This window comes from Brienomyrus brachyistius, chromosome 2 (genome assembly GCF_023856365.1).
Source record: "Brienomyrus brachyistius isolate T26 chromosome 2, BBRACH_0.4, whole genome shotgun sequence".
Taxonomy (NCBI): Eukaryota; Metazoa; Chordata; class Actinopteri; order Osteoglossiformes; family Mormyridae; genus Brienomyrus; species Brienomyrus brachyistius.
In genome coordinates, this window is record NC_064534.1 from 29582375 (window position 1) to 29604626 (window position 22252).

The window sequence follows — 22252 nt, forward strand, 5'->3', positions numbered from 1 at the left end:
TGAGGGGAATCCACAAATGCGTCAAGTGAAATATTAAAGAATTCATTCATGCGTCTTTATGAAAGTTGTTTATTTCATGTCTTGCAGCTGCAACCCACTCTAGCTTAGCAAAGCTGAAAGGTGGCTCGTGGTCAGTCTTCATAACATAAGGAGAGAGGACTTTTCTTCTCATACAGATGAACATTTTAATGCCAATGGACACATTCTTGATGGCATTCCCAGAAACACTCCGTCAACAGAAAAGAAAAACTGACCTCATCTTCAGGCTTGGTACCTAAAAATCGAAATAAATTACTATTATGTATAAATACATGAATTAAATCACTCAAGGCCAGATGATAAACATCAAAATGAGTCTGGATGAGATGGCAGCACATTATGTATCTTCTTGGAATTGGATTCTGAGAACGCAGCCTGATATCCAATAAAAAATATCAATGGTATGTAATGGGTTATGCTTTGTAATAATTAATTTAGGACTTTGCGAGGGATATATATGTGCAGGAGGCTGCAGGAAATGCAGTGCTGCCAAGACTCCTGTAATGCACCATTGGAAGAATTCTATGGGGCTGCAGATGTTGCAGGACTCTGATACAGAGTGGTAGCAGGAAGAAATATCATAAGCACAGTGGGAAGATCAGAGCCTCCTGACCATGCATGAGGCTCCTATGCACACCTCCAGTGCAGAGGTGCGTCAGAAAAAGAGAGAGCAGTTTTAGAGGTAAAATATAACTGCAGCAGTTGCTTAAGCAATGGGCAAATCTTGGAGGATGGTCAGGATCTGGGGAGTGGTGTGAGTTCATTTTAGCTTGTGGTGCCTGATCACACTGGTAGATGGCCCAGGTGGGCTGAGAGGAGATCAGGCACGGATAAAAAAAAATGAATTAAGGGTTGCTGAGCTGAGAGGACAAGAAAAAAATCACAATTTTGGAACGTGCATGCTGTGTACTGCTTTGTATCGAAAGTGTATAAACTTTGGAATGCATTGCTTAGAAAAGTGCTCTGAATATCACACATTCTAGAGAAGGAAGAAATCCTGCATACTTTGTAAAAAAAATGCCACTATTTACATCGTAGAGGTAAAGCTCATTAATCTAAAACCTAAAACCTCAAGAATAATATATTTTTACCTATTTGAACACCTACAATTGCTATTATGACAGCCTCATCAGTTACACCCATCCATTTCCCAGTCACCCAGTACAGGGTCACGGTGGACCTGAAGCCTGTCCCAGGCAACACAGAAACACCCTAGATAGGACACCAGACCAAAACAGGACACTAACATACAGTACACACAAAGGACAAATCATACATGCACTTCATCTAATGATGAAGGATTTTTTTTTTCCTTTGGTTGGATCATCATTCATTTTTGTCAATGTCTACGCATGGGACAGTGTGAAACGTAATTTCGATTCCTTTGTATGTCAAGTACATTTGAAGGAATTGACAAATAAAACTGACTTTGACTTTGATCTTTCTCGGTTTTTCAGTGTGACATGAAGCTGCTCCACCAAGAGGTGGATTTTTTTCTAACCCTTTTTACAAATCTTTACAAGGAGTGCCAATAATTGTGGAGGGCGCTGTAACTGCATAAAGAAACCCACCGAACATTGGGAGATCTCCACAAATGGAGAGCAGGAGGTAACTCAATGCTATTCTCCAAGCCACTCTGCCAGCCAACGTATAGCATTGCTACTGCACATACCACTATATGTTAATGTTTCATCTACTACTAATACTGCAATTGCATTGCTAGTAATAGCATCAGTTGCAGTAAAAATATTGCGGCGCTGAAAATAATAACTGCTACTATTGTATTCTAATCATTTGAGGTATGTGTTCAATAACTACGACTTCTGTAATTACCATTACTTTTTAAAAGGCAGCTTCTCTTTTTTCCAACTAACATTCATTTTTGGTTTACTATTTTTTTCCAAGAACAATAATACGGATGTCAGTCCCCTTTCAGAAATGAAGTAGATTTTTTTAACATTAGTAGAAAAATCTTCATTAAAATACGACGGTCGTGGATTTGACTTAATTACAAAATTGCATGTTAAAAATACAAAAATGAGCAACCCGATTCTATCGTACTGCAAGCACATAAACGGGCATGAAATGGGGCTGAAGGTAAGCGGACAGTAACTTTTGAGCGCCACTTCAGAGATTCTGCCCAGTCCGGCGACTTTCCCGAGCAGCAGTTTGAAAGTTATGGCGAAAGACGTAATCGCGGCCTCCGATTGGCCGGCCGAGCTGATCCGGGTACCGGGCGCGAGCCAGTTTATTAGCCTAAAGGTACCAATATGGCGGAGGTAAGAAGGAAAATAGGGAAGAAGCATCAAATTTTAAACGTCTGATTTTTAGCCCTGTGGCCGATATTGTCCGCTTATATTCATTCGATTGCGTTAAGTAAGGTTTATTTTGGCGATGCATCGGTTTCTGGGGCTAAATCGGCCCGACTAGGCATATGAAAATGTTTGAATGTGAAGCGGGATCCTACGGGACTAGGCCCCTGCGTTCCAGTCTAACGCAGACTGTAAGAATGTTTCGTAAACCGAGCGGCGGCGAGAATACGGCTAGCTAGCTCACTAAATATACGCGTTTCTGTGGCCGATCGGGCGATGCATTTGCTCCGATACATAACTTTCGAAGGTGGCTTTTACATACATCAGGGAGATTGCGATGTGGTTGATGAGAATCTTTTTTTTTCTTCCTCGGGCTTTGGTTTATTAGATTAATTGCGAAGCGCAGTGACAGTAAGGCTGGCCGGTTAAGGCGAAAAAATATATGTATATGTTTTGCATTGCTAATTTTTTATGATGGTGAATTAAAGTGAAATTATGCCTTTGTTTCGTTCCTGTGGAGGAGCGATGGACAAGGCTGGGTAGAAAATACTCCCAGGTAGCGGAAAAACGGGACGCAGACGTGCGTTTATTTATTTATTATTTTTGCTGCTGATGGATTGACGGTGCTGCCTGATACATGCGTTTTCTTAATTGTATTTCAATGGCTGTATTATCGAAAATGTTTCCGAGTGAAGTAGTAAGGATGGACGTTGCTGCAAATTTGTTTCATACTAATGCTTGCCTTTTATTTCGCTTTGTAGGCTTCCTTTGGAAGTTCAAGCCCAGGTGAGTTTCATTTTCCCTTCCCGTTAAATTTGGAGATAGTTTCCTGGTATAATTCGTTGATGCGTTTCCACTAATTTCTGAATGAAATCATAGAAAAATATTTGATTACTAGTTTGACTTAAAATGAGTTTGAATAAAATATCAACTAACCTAGTTGGATGACTGTTATAGGCGTATGCCAGATAGGAGGGGCACGATTATCCGGGCTGACGTGAAGTGATATGAATTGATGATATCTGGTGGTCACTTGTATTGACTTTAATAATGTGGGTGTTTATGTTGCTTCAGGCTCTTTGTCTTCGGAAGACCATGATTTTGATCCAACGGCAGAAATGTTGGTCCACGATTTCGACGACGAGCGTACTTTAGAGGAGGAGGAGTTGCAGGATGGAGAGAGGAATTTCCGAGCAGAGTTGGCAGATTTGGAGAAGGTACCGTGTTTTTTTTTTTTTTTTTTTTTTTTTTTTTTATTAATCTTTTATCGAGTTTTTTATATATATGTTGAGTACTGATTAAAAGTCATATTTTGTTTTGTTTCTCAACTCTTGATCTTTCTGTAAGATACATGATTACCTGTATGCGTTTCAGTGCCCGTTTGGTCTTTTTGTGTTATTAAAATATTTAGAGGCTCAGTTATTTTAATTTTAATTATTATTATTTTTTTAATTTCTCACTTCCTGTTGTCTTAACAGGAGGGCAGCATGCCCTTGGAGGAGCTGTTGGCCATTTACCGTTATGAGGCATCAGTCAGCACGGCTGCTGGTTCGAGCATGGACAGCTCCTCTGGTGAACTGACAGATGAGCTGCCTGATATGACATTAGACAAGGTGAGGGCCGTGATGCTTCTGTGTTTCTGAACCAAGAGCTTTCATTGTAGTCACACTGAAAAAACTTCTGCTTTTTCCAAGAAAATGCCAAAGGTGTTTCTAGTAAAATTGTTCTAAATACAATAGCTGTTAAATGATCTAATTTAAAATAAAATGGCTGGTACAGGTTCATGGCAGCACTGATGAGTCTTTATGTTCAGTTCTTTCTTGGTTGATTCAATCTCTGTCAACACTAGACGTGCATTGACCTATGATTGATATGACTGAGTTTTCATAGGGAAAACAGCCATTTTGTATCATTTCTTCCTAATTGAGTTAATAGCATCACTCAGTCATTCACATTAACTACTGTGTGTGTTGAATCTGGTGATTTTTATTTTTTTAACTTTTTGTACAGCTTTTACTTATGCATCGACGTGTTACAGTTATTGTTTTACTCCTCAACAGGAGGAGATTGCAAAAGACCTCCTTTCAGGGGACTATGAAGAAGAGACCCAGTCATCAGCCGATGATCTCACCCCATCAGTAACCTCCCATGAGGCGACAGATTTCTTCCCAAGGAGTCTCAGATGTAAGACCTGTCAGATTTTCATGGCCGGGTGCAGAAACCATAATAATAATGATGTGTGGTCTGGCTATGATGGAACTAAATGTTCAGTAGCTTTTGTAAACTTCTTTTTACACCATGTGTGGCACCAATTATCTTTGCAGAAGGGGCTTCAGTCTCCTTTACATGCTTCCCCACTGCTGATTGTTTACTTAAGTTGGAAAGAGTTGATATAGCCCCTTTGCTTTATATAGTATGGTATTGCATTATGAAATGTCATTTAATATGTTGTGTCTTCAGCTAACACCATTTACGATGGGGACAAAGAATCAGAAGGAGAGGAGGACGGTACGAGTCCAGAGGACTCGAAAAAGGCAAGTCTTACAGTATAATCCTGCTGTCATTGTGAGTGACATCCTGCAGTCAGACGTGTAATAGTTTTATTGATTTCCTTATTTGTTTTGTCCTGATTTTGAAGGAGATTATGGTTGGATCTCAGTACCAGGCTGAAGTGCCGTCACGCCTCTGCAGCTATGATGAAGATGAGAAAGGTAGGTCCCTCCCCTTGACTTTGGTTTCTTACCAGTTCTGTACAAAGGGGGGAAGATCATCATAGCACATTAATGACATGAAAGATGTTGCATGTAAAGGAAGCTGGACCCAGGTAAAGAGTTTACCTTGGTGCCGTTTGCCCCACTGCAGAGTACGAGGGTGAGGACCAGTTACTGTGGAGTCCAGGAGTGTTGCCGGAGAGCAAAGTTCGAGATTTTCTGCGCGAAGCAGGCTGTCGGGTGACTGATGGGAAAACTGGAGCTGTCGGAGAAGGGGGCTGCATTCGAGACAATGAGCAGGTAGAGTGGGAAACCTTGGCTGAGTGTGGAATTGTGTTTTGGGCCGTGTCTCATATCTTGCATTTCACAAAAAAAAGCCAGAACAAATTTCTTAGGTGTTTAAAGTACATTCAGTTTGCTGACAAAATTGTTGTAATGCGATTGATACATTAGTACCCAAGTCCAATACAACGCATAGTTGTGTTTGTAACTGCTCGATTTTCAGTCAGAGAAAAATACTATGTGAACTACAATGCAGTGTGGTCCCAGTGAGAAATATAACTTGCTTGTTAAAATAGATAACCAGGTGAATGATAATGATGTCCGATTCATGAACGAATCGTTGTTTTGAATAGTTTTTTTTTTTTTTTTTTAAGTGAATCAAACTGGTTTTCAAATCTTTTTTTGTACATCTGTACATTGCACAGCTTAGTCTTAGATTCTAAAAATCAAAAAAATATTTTATTTTTACCAGCAACCTTTTTTTCAATTCATTTACATTAGCTTCTCGTGGACTGTCTGTAGCTATCTTGCCTTCAGTTCCCCTCCACATTTGTGCTGCGTTCATGCCCGGCTACATGGTGCCCCTCCGCTTACCGTAATCTATTGCATTTGCGCTGCGTTCATGCCCAACCGCATGGTGCCCCTCCGGATACCGTAATCTATTGTATTTGCGCTGCGTTCATGCATGGCTGCATGGTGCCCCTCCGTATACCGTAATCTATTGCATTTGCGCTGCGCCCGTGCCCTGCTGCATGGTGCCCCTCCTCATACCGTAATCTATTGCATTTGCGCTGCGCCCGTGCCCTGCTGCATGGTGCCCCTCCTCATACCGTAATCTATTGCATTTGCGCTGCGCCCGTGCCCTGCTGCATGGTGCCCCTCCACATACTGTAATCTATTGCATTTGCGCTGCGCCCATGCCCTGCTGAAGAAGATGTTTATGACATTTATTAATGTGCTATTTCTTATTTAAAATGGATGTAATTACGTTATTGGCCACTGGTATCACTGCTTGTATTTCATTCATTTTGTTTAAGTTCTGGAGTGACATTCCTGTAAATCTATTTTTTCCCCACAGGATATGTGTGTTTTAGTACGTGATGGTAGTGAATGTGAGGTTTTTCTGGAACACGTTACTCATATTGTAGTAGGACTGGCTGTGTTTCACTAATTAAAATTCTTGTGGAATGAACAAAGTGATAGAATGATTAAAAGTGACTGAATCCAAACAGGGCATTAGATAATGTAACTCTTATGGCCACGCTCCTCTTACCAGTGGTTGTAGTATTAGATGTAGACCAGGCCTGGCTATTACTTTCTCTGGAGGGGCAAATCTGAGCTTCACTATATCAGCACAGGGCGTTTTCTTCCTGATCTTTATTTGTTAGGTCTTCCTTTGTTAACTATTTATTGACGAAGTTTTGGGCAAAAAACTGCTTATCACATAAAACATTGACCATAGCTCTGCCGGTCAGCTTTTGCCCACCAGGTCTTATGTAAACTTGCTGTAATAACGATAAGAATTGTTAAAGTAACTCGATACTTTGCTTTAATTCAGGCATTGTATGAGCTTTTGAAGTGCGACTACAATACCCACGAAGCACTAAAACGGCACCGCAACAATGCAAAACCTTCAAAGGGTGAGTGAGACCGTATGAGGGAACCAAACTCAAAACAATACTTCTTTTCACGGTGGTGGAGGAATATGATCTCTTTTTTTTTAACATTGTTGTTTTAGATGAAGGACTACCATGGTCTGAAGAAGAATGCAGAAACTTTGAACATGCTCTTCAGATATATGATAAGAACTTCCACCTCATACAGAAACACAAGGTAAACCATCTATCTCGTTTGACTCTGGGGATGTTGCGTCATATGGACAAATTTTTCATTTTTTTCCTTGCTTGTCTTTTTATTTTTAAGGTGAAAACAAGGACAGTGGCTGAATGTGTAGCGTTCTACTACATATGGAAGAAGTCTGAACGCTTTGACTACTTTGTACAACAGAACCGATTCGGGAAGAAAAAGTACAGCAGCTATCCAGGAGTAACGTAAGTTGCTTTCTTCTGTAACCTCATTTAACACATGTGGTCACAACAGTAATCACCAGGCCTATAATTTTATCCAAGCTCTCTGGTTTTACTAGGTTTGTTCCGTATCAGTCAAAATGTATGTTTTTGGACTGAACTCATTAGGGAATCTCATGCCTCCTAAATGCTCATGGGAGCTAGACAAATGGAATCTCTGCTGAAGTTGCCTGGCAGTCCTGGGATGGAACTTGCTAGAAAGACGCGGTGTAAAGATGCATCGTAATGTATCGATTTGAAGGTGGTGATTCAATGCATCCATCTGTAACGTCAGAATTGATTTTTGGAGGTAAAATAAAGATACTCCTACGTCAGGGTTGCACGTTGTTGCAGGTGGCACTACCCACACGGGAATTTCCTAAATGTAGGCAGGTTAAGGCTAATTAATATTCATAAAGGAAGCACTACGTGAAAATCTATGTACTACGGTGGTGACGGTTGCGTTACGGTGTTTTTGACTTTTGGGAAATTCACCACTGTTGTAGTGAAGAATGCTCTCATTTAATAGGTAAGGTAATCTTTGCTCTCTGTTGCCTTTGGAAAACACCTGTTTTGTATTGCAAAAAAGTCAGTCTTTTTGTGAGCCGAGGAGGCAGTGGTCAAGATCCTGAGGTAGGTAGTTGGCTAAGTAAAAAGTATTGTTAGCCTTGGAAATGCATGAAACGCTGGTTAACACTGGTTGGTGTCGGCCGATATTCGTTAGGATATCGCCATTGGTTTGATGTGCCAATCTTGGTCGCTATTGCCAGCTGATATCTAAACCGTAATCAGGATTCAAAGTTAGCAGCATCAGAGCTAAAGGAGCAACCACCAAAAATAATGGAGATGATTGTACTGAATTTTTTGTAGGGGAGACAGGGATTTCATTGGCTCATTCTCCACTTAGAAAAAGTCTCAAGGTATTGACCTGCGACCTGGTTATAATCCTTTATTAAATGTGACCGGCAGATTGATCTTTCATTTCCTCAGTATAAAAAAACTGATGTAACGTCATTCTGCTGCTCTCAATACAGTTCAGTAGTTGGCCTTTTAACAGTTTATACTGTCTTGTTCTCTCCGTTTGATAACATTCGTCCATTTTCTATACCCGCTTGTCCTATTCAGTCGCAAGGGTCCGTAGCAAAATTTCATGTTGTACGATTCTGCTCTCTTTGTATTACATTAATAGTTTGCCGTTAAGTTTTCATGGTAATATTTGTGAATTCTTTTTCTCAATTATTGTAATAAAATCACATGGGGGGGTCACCGATTTACACCCCTGCAGACAGACTTTCGGCAAGTCTGCCCCCGATGACGTGTCTCTGGTGTTGATGGCTGATCTGGTTCCCTTTCTGTACTCCGCCCCTGCAGTGACCTGATGGACCGGCTGGTTGACGAGGCAGAAGGCCTGGCCATGGACAGCTCGCCCTCGGTGTGTTCTGGTGGCGGACGCTTGGAGCCTCCTACAGAACAGCAGCTTAGCCTCCTCAATTCCATCACTGCTAGTGACCTCACAGGTAGGCTGGCCTTACACTTTGGGCCCAAACAGCCACATTCGAGTGCTCTAGTGTGGCCAAAATAGGTGTCTTATGGGCTTTTATTTGTATTTGTAACTTCCTAAGAAAATCAATTTGGATGAACAGATTTGTTGCCAACTTCTACCCTTTTATCAGCATACACCAGGGGTCTCCAACTCCGGTCCTGGAGAGCTACTATCCAGTAGGTTTTCTATCCCGGCTTCTGATGAGTCACACCTGTTCCTGGTATTTACCTGAGGGCAGGTGTGGCTCATCAGAAGCCAGGTAGGATAGAAAACCTACTGGACGGTAGCTTTCCAGGACCGGAGTCGGAGACCCCTGGCATACTCGATATGAATGAAGAAAAAAATAACTATGAAAAGTTGCGTCTGCGTCAAGCCAAAAAGTAGCAATTGAAAGGCTGTTGAGCTCTCAGCTGTGACGTAGCTGATTCTCATTTAGAATGAAGCGTTTATTTTAACTGCCTTGTGGCCCCACGTGATAGTTGTCTGATAAGCTGTGCAGTGACGCACATTAATAAATGGCTGGCTTTCATCTGGAATACAGTGAACCGCATGCATAATGAATGACAGGATTATAAGTCCAATGTTCTATAAGGAGTTATGCCGCCAGTGGCATCTATAATGGATAACGTTTGAAAGCATTGCCTCTGTGAGCGATTGGTGCTGACCGTGGCCATATCTGTCCATCAGCACTGACCAACAGTGTGGCGACTGTGTGTAACCCTGCGGACGGGGCCTGCCTGGAGTCCTTCAGCTTCCCCCCTCTGGAAAACCTCCACCGCAGCAGCCTGGGCCACAGCGAGCCCCTGGGTTTCGGCACCAACGGTGACACAGAGTGCCTGAACATGCTGGACACTGGCTTCTACCACTCGGAGCTCGGCCCGCTGAACGTATGCGGCAAAGACTGCGAGCGACCTTCCAAAAGGCTGAAGATGGGTCTCCCAGAGCCCCTGGTGGGCGAGGTGTCGGTGGGAGAGCTGGGCGTCGGCTTTGAGGGCCGCACGCACCGCATCACCAGTGCCAAGATGGCTGTTTCCGTCACAGACTTCGGGAGCTTGTCCTCCGGCGAGACCAATGGCTTCATTAGCCCGCACTCGCTGCACACACAGCCCGCAGCCCTGCAGTCCGAGTAAGGGCAACATGCCGGACCAACCTCCTGTTTGACGATGCCTCCGTCAAATGTGTATATATTCTCATTCACTGGAATTTTTTTTATTATATATAAATATATATAAATATATTTGTGTTTTCTTTTCCTTTTTTTTTTACTATGACATCAGTGATGTCTTTTATGGTATAGAACTAAAATCTTGATTTCTCAAGAGTTGAAATAGCCATTTATTTTCATTTGTTTTGTCTTTCATTTGTTTTTCCAGTCCTCAATTTGGAAGTACCATATCTCTGTGTCCATATACTTTGGGACCTGAATGCAGGGTTGTGCATGTATGTCCTCTTCCTGGTTCAGACAAGCCTTTAAGTACCTTACTGTCGTCCAGTTAACAAATGGCAAGGATCCCCCCAGATCGACTGCCAGAAACAGCTTTTCTTGTTTTTCTTTTGGTACTTTGGAATATCAGTACTTGGCGGTACCGACATATGGCCACGCCCCTTCTGACGTAGTGCTCTCTGCATGCTGCTCTGGCCTGACTCCCCAAAACGGCACGCATTTAGTGCGAGAACTTTCTGCAAATTGAGAAGCACTTCTGTTTATTAGTCTGGAAGTTACTTTTTGTTGCTCTATTTTTTTTTCTTTCCTTTGGTCTCCTGAGTGGACTACAGAAAAGGCTACAGGTTCCAAGGGATTTGAATCTGCTGGGTGATCCCACCCACAGTGGACATTTACCTCACTGCCAGATCCTCTTTGAGTTGGCTGTAAATTAGACATTTTGATTTTTACATATATATTATATATATCTGACACAGTTTGTTTTAAATGAGGTGGAATGGGGAAAAATCAACTATCTGGTTGACTTACAGCTTCTTTTTTTTTTTTAGCTCTCTTGATCAAAGAGAATAACATTGTTCTGTTGTTTTCCACATCTGGTTTTGTTGTTCCTCAGAGCAGAAGCTCCAAACCTCTCCTTAGGGAAACCCTAGCCATTCCACATGTGTGTATGGGTGGCCAAATTTGACTAATCAGCCGATCATCTGCAAGCCTGTGATTAGTTATAGTATGGGGTGCTGTAGGTGGGATACAGCTACCATGTGGGATGGCCAGAGGGCGCTCAAGGAGAGCTAGGCGGCACTGCATTAGGAGCTGAAATGCAGTGTGTCGTAGCTGTAGGAGTCATGTGAACGGGAGCTGGATCGTATCGGTGAATGTTGCCTTTTACCCCATAAGTTAGGTGGTCATTTGGGAATCGGAAGATTTCCTCACAACAGCAACATTTAATCTCTTTGCATCCCACTGCCCTGGTCAGTCTGCCAGGCTGTGATTGCAGATACACCACTTTGCCTCCTAGCTGCATATGGTACCGAAGGAGCATCTATACAATGGCCTCAGTGCCTATTTATTGTTAAGTCTGCCCCCACCCCCCACCTGTGGTTCACATTTGACTTGTATGCAGCCTGAGACCTTAAGGAGCCTCTATATGTCACTCTGAGGAAAGGCAAACCAGCGATGTGAGAGCAGCTCGCTACAGGCGTGTGATTCAGTCAGAATATTTATTGTTGGTTATGGCATTTTGACGCATTTTCTTGATGGCTAAAACTCTTTGAGGCTTTTTATTTTGAGAGGGCGGGGAGAAAAATCAAAGGTTTTGCTGTATGAAAATGCGCGGTTTAGAGATAGTCAAAAGGCGGATATTTATTTATTGCAGAGTATTATGGACTGCACCAAGGTCACCACAGCTTTAGCCTTAGTGTTCTATGTTCGAATTGCTCCCCCCCAGCAACTGTACAGTGAAACATTGCTAAAAATATTGGCACATTTTAACTTCTAGTTTGTGATGTATAAGAATATTTTTACTGACTTTAGTGCTGTTTATGTAAGTTGATCAGTGCATGTACATCCTTGGTTTGTAAGCTTGTTATGGTGAATTGTTGGGGGGGAGATACTTAATGTTAATAGTACAACTTCACAGAAAAGCCTAAGTACACACTTTGGAAGGTAGCTCTTGCTTGCCGGCATCTCCCTTCTGTCCAAATTACTGTCTTATTTATTTGTCATTACTTGTCAGGGATTCCCATTCATTCCAGTTGAAGGCTGTTGGATCGTGAGGTTTTGAGTTCTGTCACTGTCTTTAGTTTGCAAACCAACAGGTTACTTAGGAATCATTACCAGTTTTATGAATGCAGTATGAATGTTAATTTATCTATGCATTTTGAGGTTGACTGTAGGGTTGGAGCAGCCCTTTCAGGGGTATTTGAATTCTGAATTTTGGACAATGGAGTGAATAGACTTAGAATTACTGAAATGGTGAGAAATTTTCTTTTGATTTTCTTAACTAAAAGATTCAATAGACTTGCCAGTGTGGAAGAATGTCTAATATTTGGTGATCACTGCCATCTCTCCATTTTTTTACTTCACCTGTTTTGGTTGAGCCCTCCCCTCCCCGAAGACAAAATATAAGTAGTCATTTCCCCTTAATGGTGCCATTCTGGTAATTCTATTTCTATGGTGGAGTATTTGAGACCAATGCATTGCTCACCATAACAAAGATTCTATTGCGGAATGGGTCACTAAATTACTAATGTATATAATCACTGGGTAGTCTTTTGAAAAGTTGAGTATTTGACCTCGTGAATTTGTGTTGAGACAAAGATTTCATTTAATTCCCTGTTAAGGCAATAATTTGTAAATATGTACAGAGGTTTTGTTTGACTTTGATTTCCACCACCCCCCCCCCCCCCCATTTTCGTTTCATTTGCGTCAGGACAGCTTACCCATGCATGCTGTGATTGCTCACTAAGATGCACCACTAAAGACAGCTTTACCTTCAACGTATTAAGCTATTTTTCACCACTTTCTTTTCTTTTGAAAGCTTTGCAATCATTGTAAATGCCCCCCCCCCCCCTCCCCCATATGTGCAGTAGCTGTCTGCTAAAAAGGCATTGCGGATGCGCTGTGCTGTAGAGTAATAGGGTGTATAAAGTGCCGATGAGAACGTTTCCAGCTGTCCACTGAAACAAGTGATCTACCACAATATATACGCAATTGTGGTTTCCGTCATGCCTCTTTAAGGGGTCACGCTGTTACACCGGGTTCTGAGATCTGGATCCCACAAGTAGAGCCGGGAGGCTCCGTATGCCTTTTTTTCACATGCTTCTGGAAGCCTCTTGGCATGACCAGGGGTGGGATTCGGTCCTTTCTTGCAGTAAGGCCTTTATACCAAGTGACGGCGCATCCAGTTTTTTGCAAAAACTGACACGAAACACTTCCATATGTCTGTGTACTCTGCAGGCTCTTCTGCGAAATGTGAAGGCTGACTCTCTCTCGTGCTGCAAATTGAAATAGATTGGCTGGGTTTTGATCCATGCAACACTGAAGTACTGTACTTAGTATTAGGTTGCACCAGTGTGCCCCATTCTTACTGTTATATTCCAACACTATAAAACAGTACATATTCAGCAAAAGGTGCAGATTTGCTGTGTTTTACATTAGGACAGCTGATTGATCAAGTTGTGGTCTCGTTGCCCTGCTTCCACTGAGCCCGTTAGCCAGGGCTAGATGGAGTGACCACAGCAGCACACCGGTCAAGGCGCTGCGTTTTGTGTACAGGACAGAAACGTTAATTCCACATTTTGTGTTTGAATCGAACATCTGTTGTCTACCAACTCTGGGTGCTAAATTTGCTGTATTGAATAAGACTGATGGAAATGGCAACAAAGGAAGTTGTTTAACTTCTGACATAATTAGAAGCCAGAACGACCTGCTTGTTTAGTGCCTGGTGTTTGTTGCGGTACTTTTGCTTTTCCTGGAATTCCCTTTTTTTTTTTTTTTCTTCCCATTTCCCTTCCCAACATTAAATTTACTTGGTTGTACCTTAGTACCAGTTGTTGGCAGATACAGTGTACAGTTTGGTCACTTAGGTTGTGCAATTATTTCTTCGTCTTTTGCAAGGACTGATTGATCGCTAGCTTTAGCAAACGTAGTGGTGCAGTGGTATTTATTTTATCCAAAGTTTGTACGGAATGGTTATAGATTAAAAAAAATTCAGAATGTAATCGTAATGGCATTTTACCTGTAGGGACGTATGTGTCTATTTTAAACCCTCCACTAAAATCAGTCAAATGTGCTATTTTAAAGGAATATTTAGTACAAGATTTTTTTATTTTTATTTTATTTTTTTGCCTAAACACTATTTTTAATTTCTCTTATTTTAGAATTTAAAGAAGCAAATACAGTCAGTATGGTTATGAGCATTCTTGGTCTGAGTTCAGAACCACCTTTGTGAATTACACGAAACAAACACAAATATATATAAATATATAGAGAGCCAGAAATATAGACAATCGAAACTGCATTTAATATCTGAAATGTTCAAGACAAAATCTTTATTGTTTATAATATTGTACATAAACACTGAATTGTTTTGTTTTGTTGAGCATTATTTTGTATTTTCTGTTGTACTTTAATACCTTGTGTACAGATCCAGAAATAAAGCTCTGGAAATCTTATCCTCCATGTCTGTCATTCTTGACCAAAACTCCCCATCAGATTTCAGTGCATTTCTTTGGTGTAAATGCTTTTTGATGTACAGCCAAACCTAAATACTACCGCATCCATTTGATTCTCACATTATGGATCCAGCCTGACTTGTCTTTTAATCATAAATAATCCTTCTTGAAGTGTTAGGCACTGTAAGTTAATTTATAAAGCATAAATTTTAGTTGTAATTTATAACATTTTTTCCTAAATTACTGGTAAAATTTCCAATAGCATGCGGTTCCTTGTCATTTTACGTTCAGAAATTGACTACTCATACCTGCAGATCATTACATTTCCAGTGATAATGAAATTAGTTTAGCTGACTGGTTGCTACTGATGAACAATTATAGGCAGGACAATAATCAATGTATGTTTATTGTTTTTACTTGGGTAGGAAAAGTGATTAACAGACCGATACATCTGGTGACTGCAGTTCTGTGAGTACTGATCAGATCAGTCACCCCAATCCCCACATTTGGTCAATGGCTATAGGTAATGAGAATAATAATAATATATTGATTTCTGTGAGGAAATTCTCTGTACACCTAAGCCCAGCTTGCTCTCTGTAGGTGAAACCAAGCTGACCATGAAGGACAGCTGCCCGTAGCAGCGCCCAGGGAGCTGGGGGTTAAGGGCCTTGCTCAAGGATCCGCAGAAGTAAGGCTGGGCTCAAGCTGGTGACCTCCTGATCACAGGCACACAGGCTTAGCCCACTGAGGCACACACTCCTCCCAAAAAAAGAAACACAAATTCACAGGTACAAGTGGCCAAAATGAGGTTTTTTTCATTTGCTTCTGGGATCACTGACCATAACACCTGGGGGGAATTTGAAATAGAGTACCTGCTCCTTGGTGGTCTGGGCTTCTCAAGGGTGCCACCTCTTTGGTTTCTTGGAGAATTCTTCTGGGCATGTCTCACTGAGTAGATGCCCTGGGCCACGTGCAGGACATGCTGGAGCAGGGGTGGCCAATCTTATCCGCTAAGGGCCAGTGTGTATGCAGGTTTTCACTGCAACTCCCTAATTAGGTCACTAATTAGAGGACTGATTGGCTGAAGAGTCCTCACACCTGGGTGTGAACAGCTGACCTAACGGTTACCCCAAAAACCCGCACACACATCAGCCCTTTGTGGATAAGATTGGACACCCCTGTGCTGGAGGAATTACATCTCCCAGCTGGCTTGGGAAAGCCTGGAGATCTGCTCGGATGAGCTGTTCTGTGGCCATGGGAAGAGAGGTCGGGTCAGACCTGCAGCATGCTGCCACAGTGACCCTCATCAGGGGAAGTGGTGTGAAGATGGATGCATGTTACATCACATGCATGAGCTGATGAACGTTTTCAAAATATGGAACAATGATCTGTAGCATTCTTGCAATAATTATCCATTTTAAGCATATTGTGTAGAATTTATACAGTGGGAATCTAAAAATCTGGGCGCTTTGAATGCCACTTGTTTGATGAATATTTTGTGTTGATCAAAAACCACTGGATTTTTAAAGGAGTAAAAAAAATGTAATACACTTAAACACCAGCTGTTCCAAATGGTCATTTGCACTTAGTCAATTAGGAAGTTGTTTTAGAACATTTGATGGCAGTTTGATGTAGGTATCAAAGACCCAAGAAATTGCCTTTTTCTTCTCCTACAAATCAGAAAAAAAGAACACGCATCTATATGACTAACAAGACTTATAAAACTTATAAAATAAAAAATGTATAGGAAATCTGATATTTGGACACGTATTGTCACATTTTCTTCATGTCGGTTGTTTCAGTAGATCATTATTATACACGTGTTTTTGGAAATTAGTTTACATGCGAGACATTTCGCAGTGGATAGATTCAGGTATGAGTCATACTACACAATCATATACAGTATTCCTCTAACTTCCCACGTTTGTGCGATTTTCTTGATGTCGCGTACCTTGAAGAAAAGCGAGAGAAGCGGCCATTTCACACCACGGAACGCCGCTCACCGACCAGCGGAGCTATTTAACCGCCATGCGCATTCCTACCTTGTATTTCCATACTGAGATGAGACGGGATGATTTTATTGGATAGATTTCGTAGGGGGCGTGGCGCGGGCCGGCACCAACTACCGTAGGGGCAGGTTCTGCATGAAAGGCCGGAGATGTTTCATTGGCGCTGTGGCGATAAAGGATGGGTCATTGAGTTGTTTTCCTCTGCTTCCTTTAATGCCGCCCTGAACGTATTCCTATATAGTTTTTAGCATCTGAAGCAAAACGGAGCGAGTTAACAGCTGAAAGCACCAGTTTTCTTTTTTTACAACTGGAGTGACGTAATTGCAATTGGTTCACAAAGAAAGACAGGGTGAGCAGTGACAGCTGGCGAGTTGCTTAACAATACGGTCAGAATGGCAGGAGCTGGCAGAGGTTGTCAGAAGATCAGGGGCTCTCAAATACAAGACGTCCTAGACACAAAGCACAGTATCCTCTTCGATTGCGATGGGGTAATTTGGAATGGCGAAAAGGCTGTGGCCGGTGCGACTGAGGTCGTGAGTTTATTGAAAAAGCAAGGGAAAAACGTATTTTTCGTGACCAACAATTGCACCAGGCCCAGGGATATCTACGTGCAGAAGTTTTCCAGGCTGGGCTTCACAGACGTCGCGCAGGAAGAAATCTTCAGTTCGGCTTACTGCTCTGCTGTTTACCTGCGGGATGTAGCCAAAGTGCAAGGCAAAGTGTTTGTTATCGGGGGCCATGGGGTGTACAAGGAGTTGCGAGAGGCTGGTGTGCCCTTCGTGGAAGGAGAGGCGGACGATCCGGACATGACTATAGTCAACTGTCCATTAGACTCGGACATCAAGGCCGTCCTGGTTGGATACGATGACAAGCTGACTTTCCTAAAATTGGCCAAAGCTTGTTGCTATTTGCAGAATCCCGATTGCCTCTTTTTGGCCACCGACCCTGACCCTTGGCATCCACTCCGGGAAGGGAGAGTCACACCAGGTATGTTGCTCCGTACACCTGTGTAGTCAGCACACCTGCCCTCATAAACTTTCGCACCTTCTCCTACCATTTGTTTTAATGAAAAATAATAGTAAGTTGACGTACTTTAACGATCTGGTGTTTAAGTCTCATGTATATGGACACCTTATCAATGCTTTTTTTATTCATTCTTATAGACGTATATACATTATCTTATATGCTTGAGTACATTGAACTTTTTTGTATTTTTGCATCGCTTTAACCAAGTCCTTGAATATAGGTATCTTTTCTACAAAGTAAACCTAAAAATATTAATTAAACCTGTTTTTGTTTGTTTATTTAATCATAGACACAGTATCCCTTCTTGCAAAAGGCTGTTGGATTTGAATCTCGATGTTTTCTCCCACAACAGGTTCTGGCAGCCTCACCGCCGCCCTGGAGACGGCAACCGGCCGCAAGGCCACAGTCATCGGAAAGCCCAGCCGCTTCATGTTTGAGTGCATCGCCAGTCAGTTTGGGGTAGATCCCGCCGAATCGCTCATGGTCGGTGACCGTCTGGAAACGGACATCCTGTTCGGGGTCAACTGTGGAATGGACACCATACTTACCCTCACGGGCGTGTCCACATTGGGGGAGGCACAAGCTTATAAAGATGACCAGGCTCCAGAAAAGAAAGTCTACGTGCCTGACTATGTGGTGGACACCATTGCCGACCTCCTGCCTGTGATAGAGGATGACGAATGAAGACTGAAGATGACATCCTCCCGACACTTCATCCACCATTGTTGAAGGACATCTCAAGTAAACCCCCTGAACCACTGGTTGTTGAATGCCTGGCATGTTTAACTAAATGCTCTCCCCGGAATCCATAACCTTAGGATACCTCTGTTAAAGTGAAGCGTCTTTATCCTAGTTCAGACCACGGAAACTGAAGTACTTCATGACTGTTGTTCTTAGAAATCAAATGTGTTTTTGCAATCCAGTGCATATATGGAGATGTCCATATACGTCATTCCAGATACTTTCTTTTATATACCTTCATCAATAGTATGTTTTGCAGGTACTCTGTAAAGAATCTTCTTAGGTTAGTAATATGTAAACCCAGTCTTGCTAAGTTTGATACATTCGCTGCTAAATGTTCTAAATCCTGAAGTGACGTCTGCTAATATAACCACCCAAAAAAGCAGTGATCAGTTTATCACCTGATAAATTTATAGACTTTAATATCCTTCAACACCATTGCTAAGTTTTTTTTTTTTTTTTTTTTCCCAAGGGGCGTACCTGAAAACTTTGGATTGCTTACTACCCTAAAGGTTTTCATCAGCTGCTACTAACTCGAATACTTTTATTTCCTACAATTTAAAGTTGACGTTTACAATTTTAAAAACCAATTATATTATGTGTGGCCAATATAAAAGCTGGGGTACAAGAGACAGGACCGTAAATGCTGCAAACTATGTTTAAGAGGTTTACAAAGGTGTAGACCCAGTCGTGGGTTATGTAATTTATTCTTTAAAGTTAAGCATAAAAAAATATTTTTTTTAAACAAAGGACAGCCACTGTGGAATATCCTTGCTTGCCAGAATTATAGTGGTATTACTGTATTTTTCTAAAAGCATCCTTGTGGTTGATTATTTGCAGACTTTTCTTTCTTGAGCACACATTTTATGAAGGAAGTGTGATGTTTACAACCATTGAGCTCAGAAGCATAGGCGTGGAAAATCAGCATTTTAATGACAAAGTTGGTCTTGAAATGATGATTGTTTATTGAATGACCAAGACTGCATTTGTATTTATACATTTGAAAGCATTAAAACTGAGCTTATTGGAATGCTTTATGTAAGTCTGATACAAGTCCGAAAAACATATTTAATGTCAGCCTTTTTTAGCCAATAACTAATTGATTATGTATTATGGTAGATGGTATTCATTTTGATAAGTTATCTGAGAAATTGAATGCATCTTTTTTTCCATATTACATTCAGTTCACTGATACTAATCCTATTAAATCTTATGGCAATCATGGTAGTATTTTAAATTTTTCATCAGCAAAAATCTGGAATATTTGCCCTATTTCATTAAAATAAACTAAGTTAAATTCATGTTTACCTTTGATTTAGTTTTCTTTGGCAGTATGTGTGAAACAAAATCCTACTACATTCCACCAGATATGTATCCATCCAAGGAACAATTAGACAAAAACACTCTAAACCTCACAATCGATTTTGTTTTATGTTACAGTCAAGTAACCTGCCACTTATTTAACTTTCCCCTTGCGGCTATAAATCTGAATGAACAATGATACTTGAGTACGCTCTGAGAAAGGTTCGCATTGTTGCCATCTTCGTGTATTCTGCACTAGACAGAAATATGGATGGCAAAGAATCATAAGTTTGTATTGTTTGTGTCGTGAAAGGAGCCCACGGTAGATTCTCACAGGATCAGTCATTTCAATTTCTTCAGGTGATGTGCAGCACCTAGGTGAGGCGTGGTTGTAAAACAAATTCCAGTTATATATTGCTTTATTTTTTTCTCCCTCCACTTCATATATACACACACACATAACAACAGACATATGACAAGATGTTATAGAGCGTTAAAGAGAACTAGTCTGAAGGAAAAAAAAAAAAAAAACATTGGATTTGATGAACACTGACACACTCTGGGTCATTCTGGTCCACCACGCTGTAAAAGAAAAGTAAGGTGTTTACAAAAGCATTTTGATGGAGTCAGAATGCACACAGATCACTGTACATCGTCATAACATTTAAGTGGATGGTGGACTAACCACTTGTAGACCATAATAACACGGCACGTCTGCCAGTGCTGACTGCCCTCACCTGGATGTAGTCCATCTCATCTATGGCCAGAGGCTTCCTACGATACCTCTGGGGGAAGTCTCTGACTGTAGTGGCACTGTCTGGTGTCCCAGGCACTGGGCTGGCAGCTCCCGGGGGCCTGGATCCTAGTGCCGCAGATGGCACTGAACTGTGTGTCGAAGGGGAAGTACCTGGAATCCCGGCAAAAGCCATTTTCAGTGCTTCTTGTGCTGAAAACATGGCAGGTTTCGTAATTAAAGTTCCGAAATCATATTCACGCATTTTGTCCTTTAACACTTCACCGTGTTTCCCATGTTTGTGGTATCTTAACACTGATCATGGAATTAAATCTAATTGTTCAGGTTATTTTTTTTATTAGCGTTAAAGTTATGCAACAGTAATACTCACCATTTGGCCTTGGGATATTCTGGCGATTTGGAAATTTGATTAATGGTGCATGAGGCTTTACTACCTTTAAATATGAAAACATAACAATCCAGTTTCAATACATATCAATGTACATGTCAACATTAAATAAAATCCATAAGCATTCCTGGCACACAATGTAAAATTGTTCTTGGGAAAAGCCTTGGGTCAAAGTCACTATGATCTTATTATTTTGAGACTAGTAAAATTAACATGTGACCAAAGTTCAATGAAATGGATTAGCCTGACATTCAAACAGACCCAGGACAATCGTGCATTTGTCTAATTCTATTGCTCGTCAAACATGCCGCATGTAATTACGTGACTATGCAACTAACAGTATTTGTATCAACACAATGAACAGTGGGGCAGTCCAGGTGGAAGAGTAGTATGTCGTTTGGTTAAATAACTAAATAACTAGATTGGCAAATTAGTAGCAAACACTACTACACTATAAATTTATCTTAAAATATTTCAAGTGTTCGCAAGATGTAAAGTAAAACATTATTTAAATAATAAACCAATCCGACTAATTTCTGGACACAATTCTTTTGTAAATGAAGAGCAAATCTAGTTTAATATTTAATCACGACACACCCTATACTTTAGCTTTACATGTTCACAGACCCAGTAGGACCTACAAGGACATCAAGAACTGACAGTAAACAAATCGATATTTCTGTAAGTACGGACAAAATTTCGGAATGCTTTCAGGGGTACATTATGCGCCCCACATAACACATAATGAAATCCCACAAAACATAAGTCACACGACTAATCTGCGTGCATTATTTACCTGCACGACCCTACTAGCAGCTGCCATTTTGCCACTGATTTTGCTCCCCATGGCGGCCTCTGTCTTCTACGTCCGGGTTAAATCGATACAAAAAGCCTGATTTCTATAAACGACATCAGAGGGCGCTGTTGGTGTGTGCTTTATCTTAAAGGGCCTGGAAGTCATCAATACAATAAGAATCTGTAGAGAAAAACTAAAATAAATAAAACTAGCCATGTGCACAGCCCCGTCTTGATCGTGGTCTCTCTTATTGTAGTAATAATAAGAAAATAAACTCTCTAGTCATCAGATGTCGAAAAAGACAAGTGCATACTAAAACCGCACATAAGAGGCTATGGGGAATCAGTTACCCAACGTTACAATAACAGAAGTAATCTGTAAGCATGCAATAGCTTGTCATGCATAAAAACACTAGTACTATATCATTTTTCTTACCTGCACCACTACATCGGTTGTCAGTTGTTTCCTGATAATGTACGTATCTCTTGCTTACCTAGGGTCTGGGTAGTAACAATGATTATTTAACGATACATTAGTTTGTTCTTGCATAAGCCACCAAAATATGCTGTAGCACGACACGCCACCGAAATACTATTCGGGTCTTTCTCACGCCTTCACCTAACTGCGGCCTTTCATATCCCATCGGCCGGAACCCCAACAGATTCTT

At 41.3% G+C, this 22252-nt stretch overlaps 3 protein-coding genes across 6 annotated transcripts; 2 read left to right on the plus strand and 1 right to left on the minus strand.

The window, feature by feature from the left end:
* The first annotated feature begins 2249 nt into the window (after window positions 1-2249).
* Window positions 2250-14569, plus strand: LOC125723383 (mesoderm induction early response protein 3-like). Of its 2 annotated transcripts, none has more exons than XM_048999951.1 (13): window positions 2250-2318; window positions 3113-3137; window positions 3426-3568; window positions 3830-3964; window positions 4412-4535; window positions 4812-4885; window positions 4990-5062; window positions 5214-5362; window positions 6903-6984; window positions 7083-7177; window positions 7268-7395; window positions 8782-8927; window positions 9641-14569. In XM_048999951.1, exons 1-13 carry the CDS (start codon window positions 2310-2312, stop codon window positions 10081-10083), a joined length of 1626 nt encoding a protein of 541 aa, XP_048855908.1. In that variant the 5' UTR covers window positions 2250-2309; the 3' UTR covers window positions 10084-14569. The 2 variants fall into 2 exon arrangements, with proteins under 2 accessions (XP_048855908.1, XP_048855897.1); XM_048999940.1 differs by lacking the exon at window positions 2250-2318 and adding an exon at window positions 2325-2542.
* Window positions 14570-16713: 2144 nt separating this feature from the next.
* Window positions 16714-19297, plus strand: LOC125722664 (pyridoxal (pyridoxine, vitamin B6) phosphatase). The gene is made up of 2 exons (XM_048998836.1): window positions 16714-17565; window positions 17957-19297. Exons 1-2 carry the CDS (start codon window positions 16971-16973, stop codon window positions 18286-18288), a joined length of 927 nt encoding a protein of 308 aa, XP_048854793.1. The 5' UTR covers window positions 16714-16970; the 3' UTR covers window positions 18289-19297.
* Window positions 19298-20048: 751 nt separating this feature from the next.
* mrps36 (mitochondrial ribosomal protein S36) lies at window positions 20049-22248 on the minus strand. Of its 3 annotated transcripts, none has more exons than XM_048998875.1 (5): window positions 22021-22248; window positions 21586-21688; window positions 20772-20835; window positions 20385-20593; window positions 20049-20229 (listed from the first exon to the last, which is right to left on the minus strand). In XM_048998875.1, exons 2-5 carry the CDS (start codon window positions 21634-21636, stop codon window positions 20212-20214), a joined length of 342 nt encoding a protein of 113 aa, XP_048854832.1. In that variant the 5' UTR covers window positions 21637-21688; window positions 22021-22248; the 3' UTR covers window positions 20049-20211. The 3 variants fall into 3 exon arrangements, with proteins under 3 accessions (XP_048854832.1, XP_048854833.1, XP_048854825.1); XM_048998876.1 differs by having other exon boundaries at window positions 20385-20554; window positions 21586-21765; XM_048998868.1 differs by having other exon boundaries at window positions 21586-21765.
* Window positions 22249-22252: the final 4 nt, after the last annotated feature.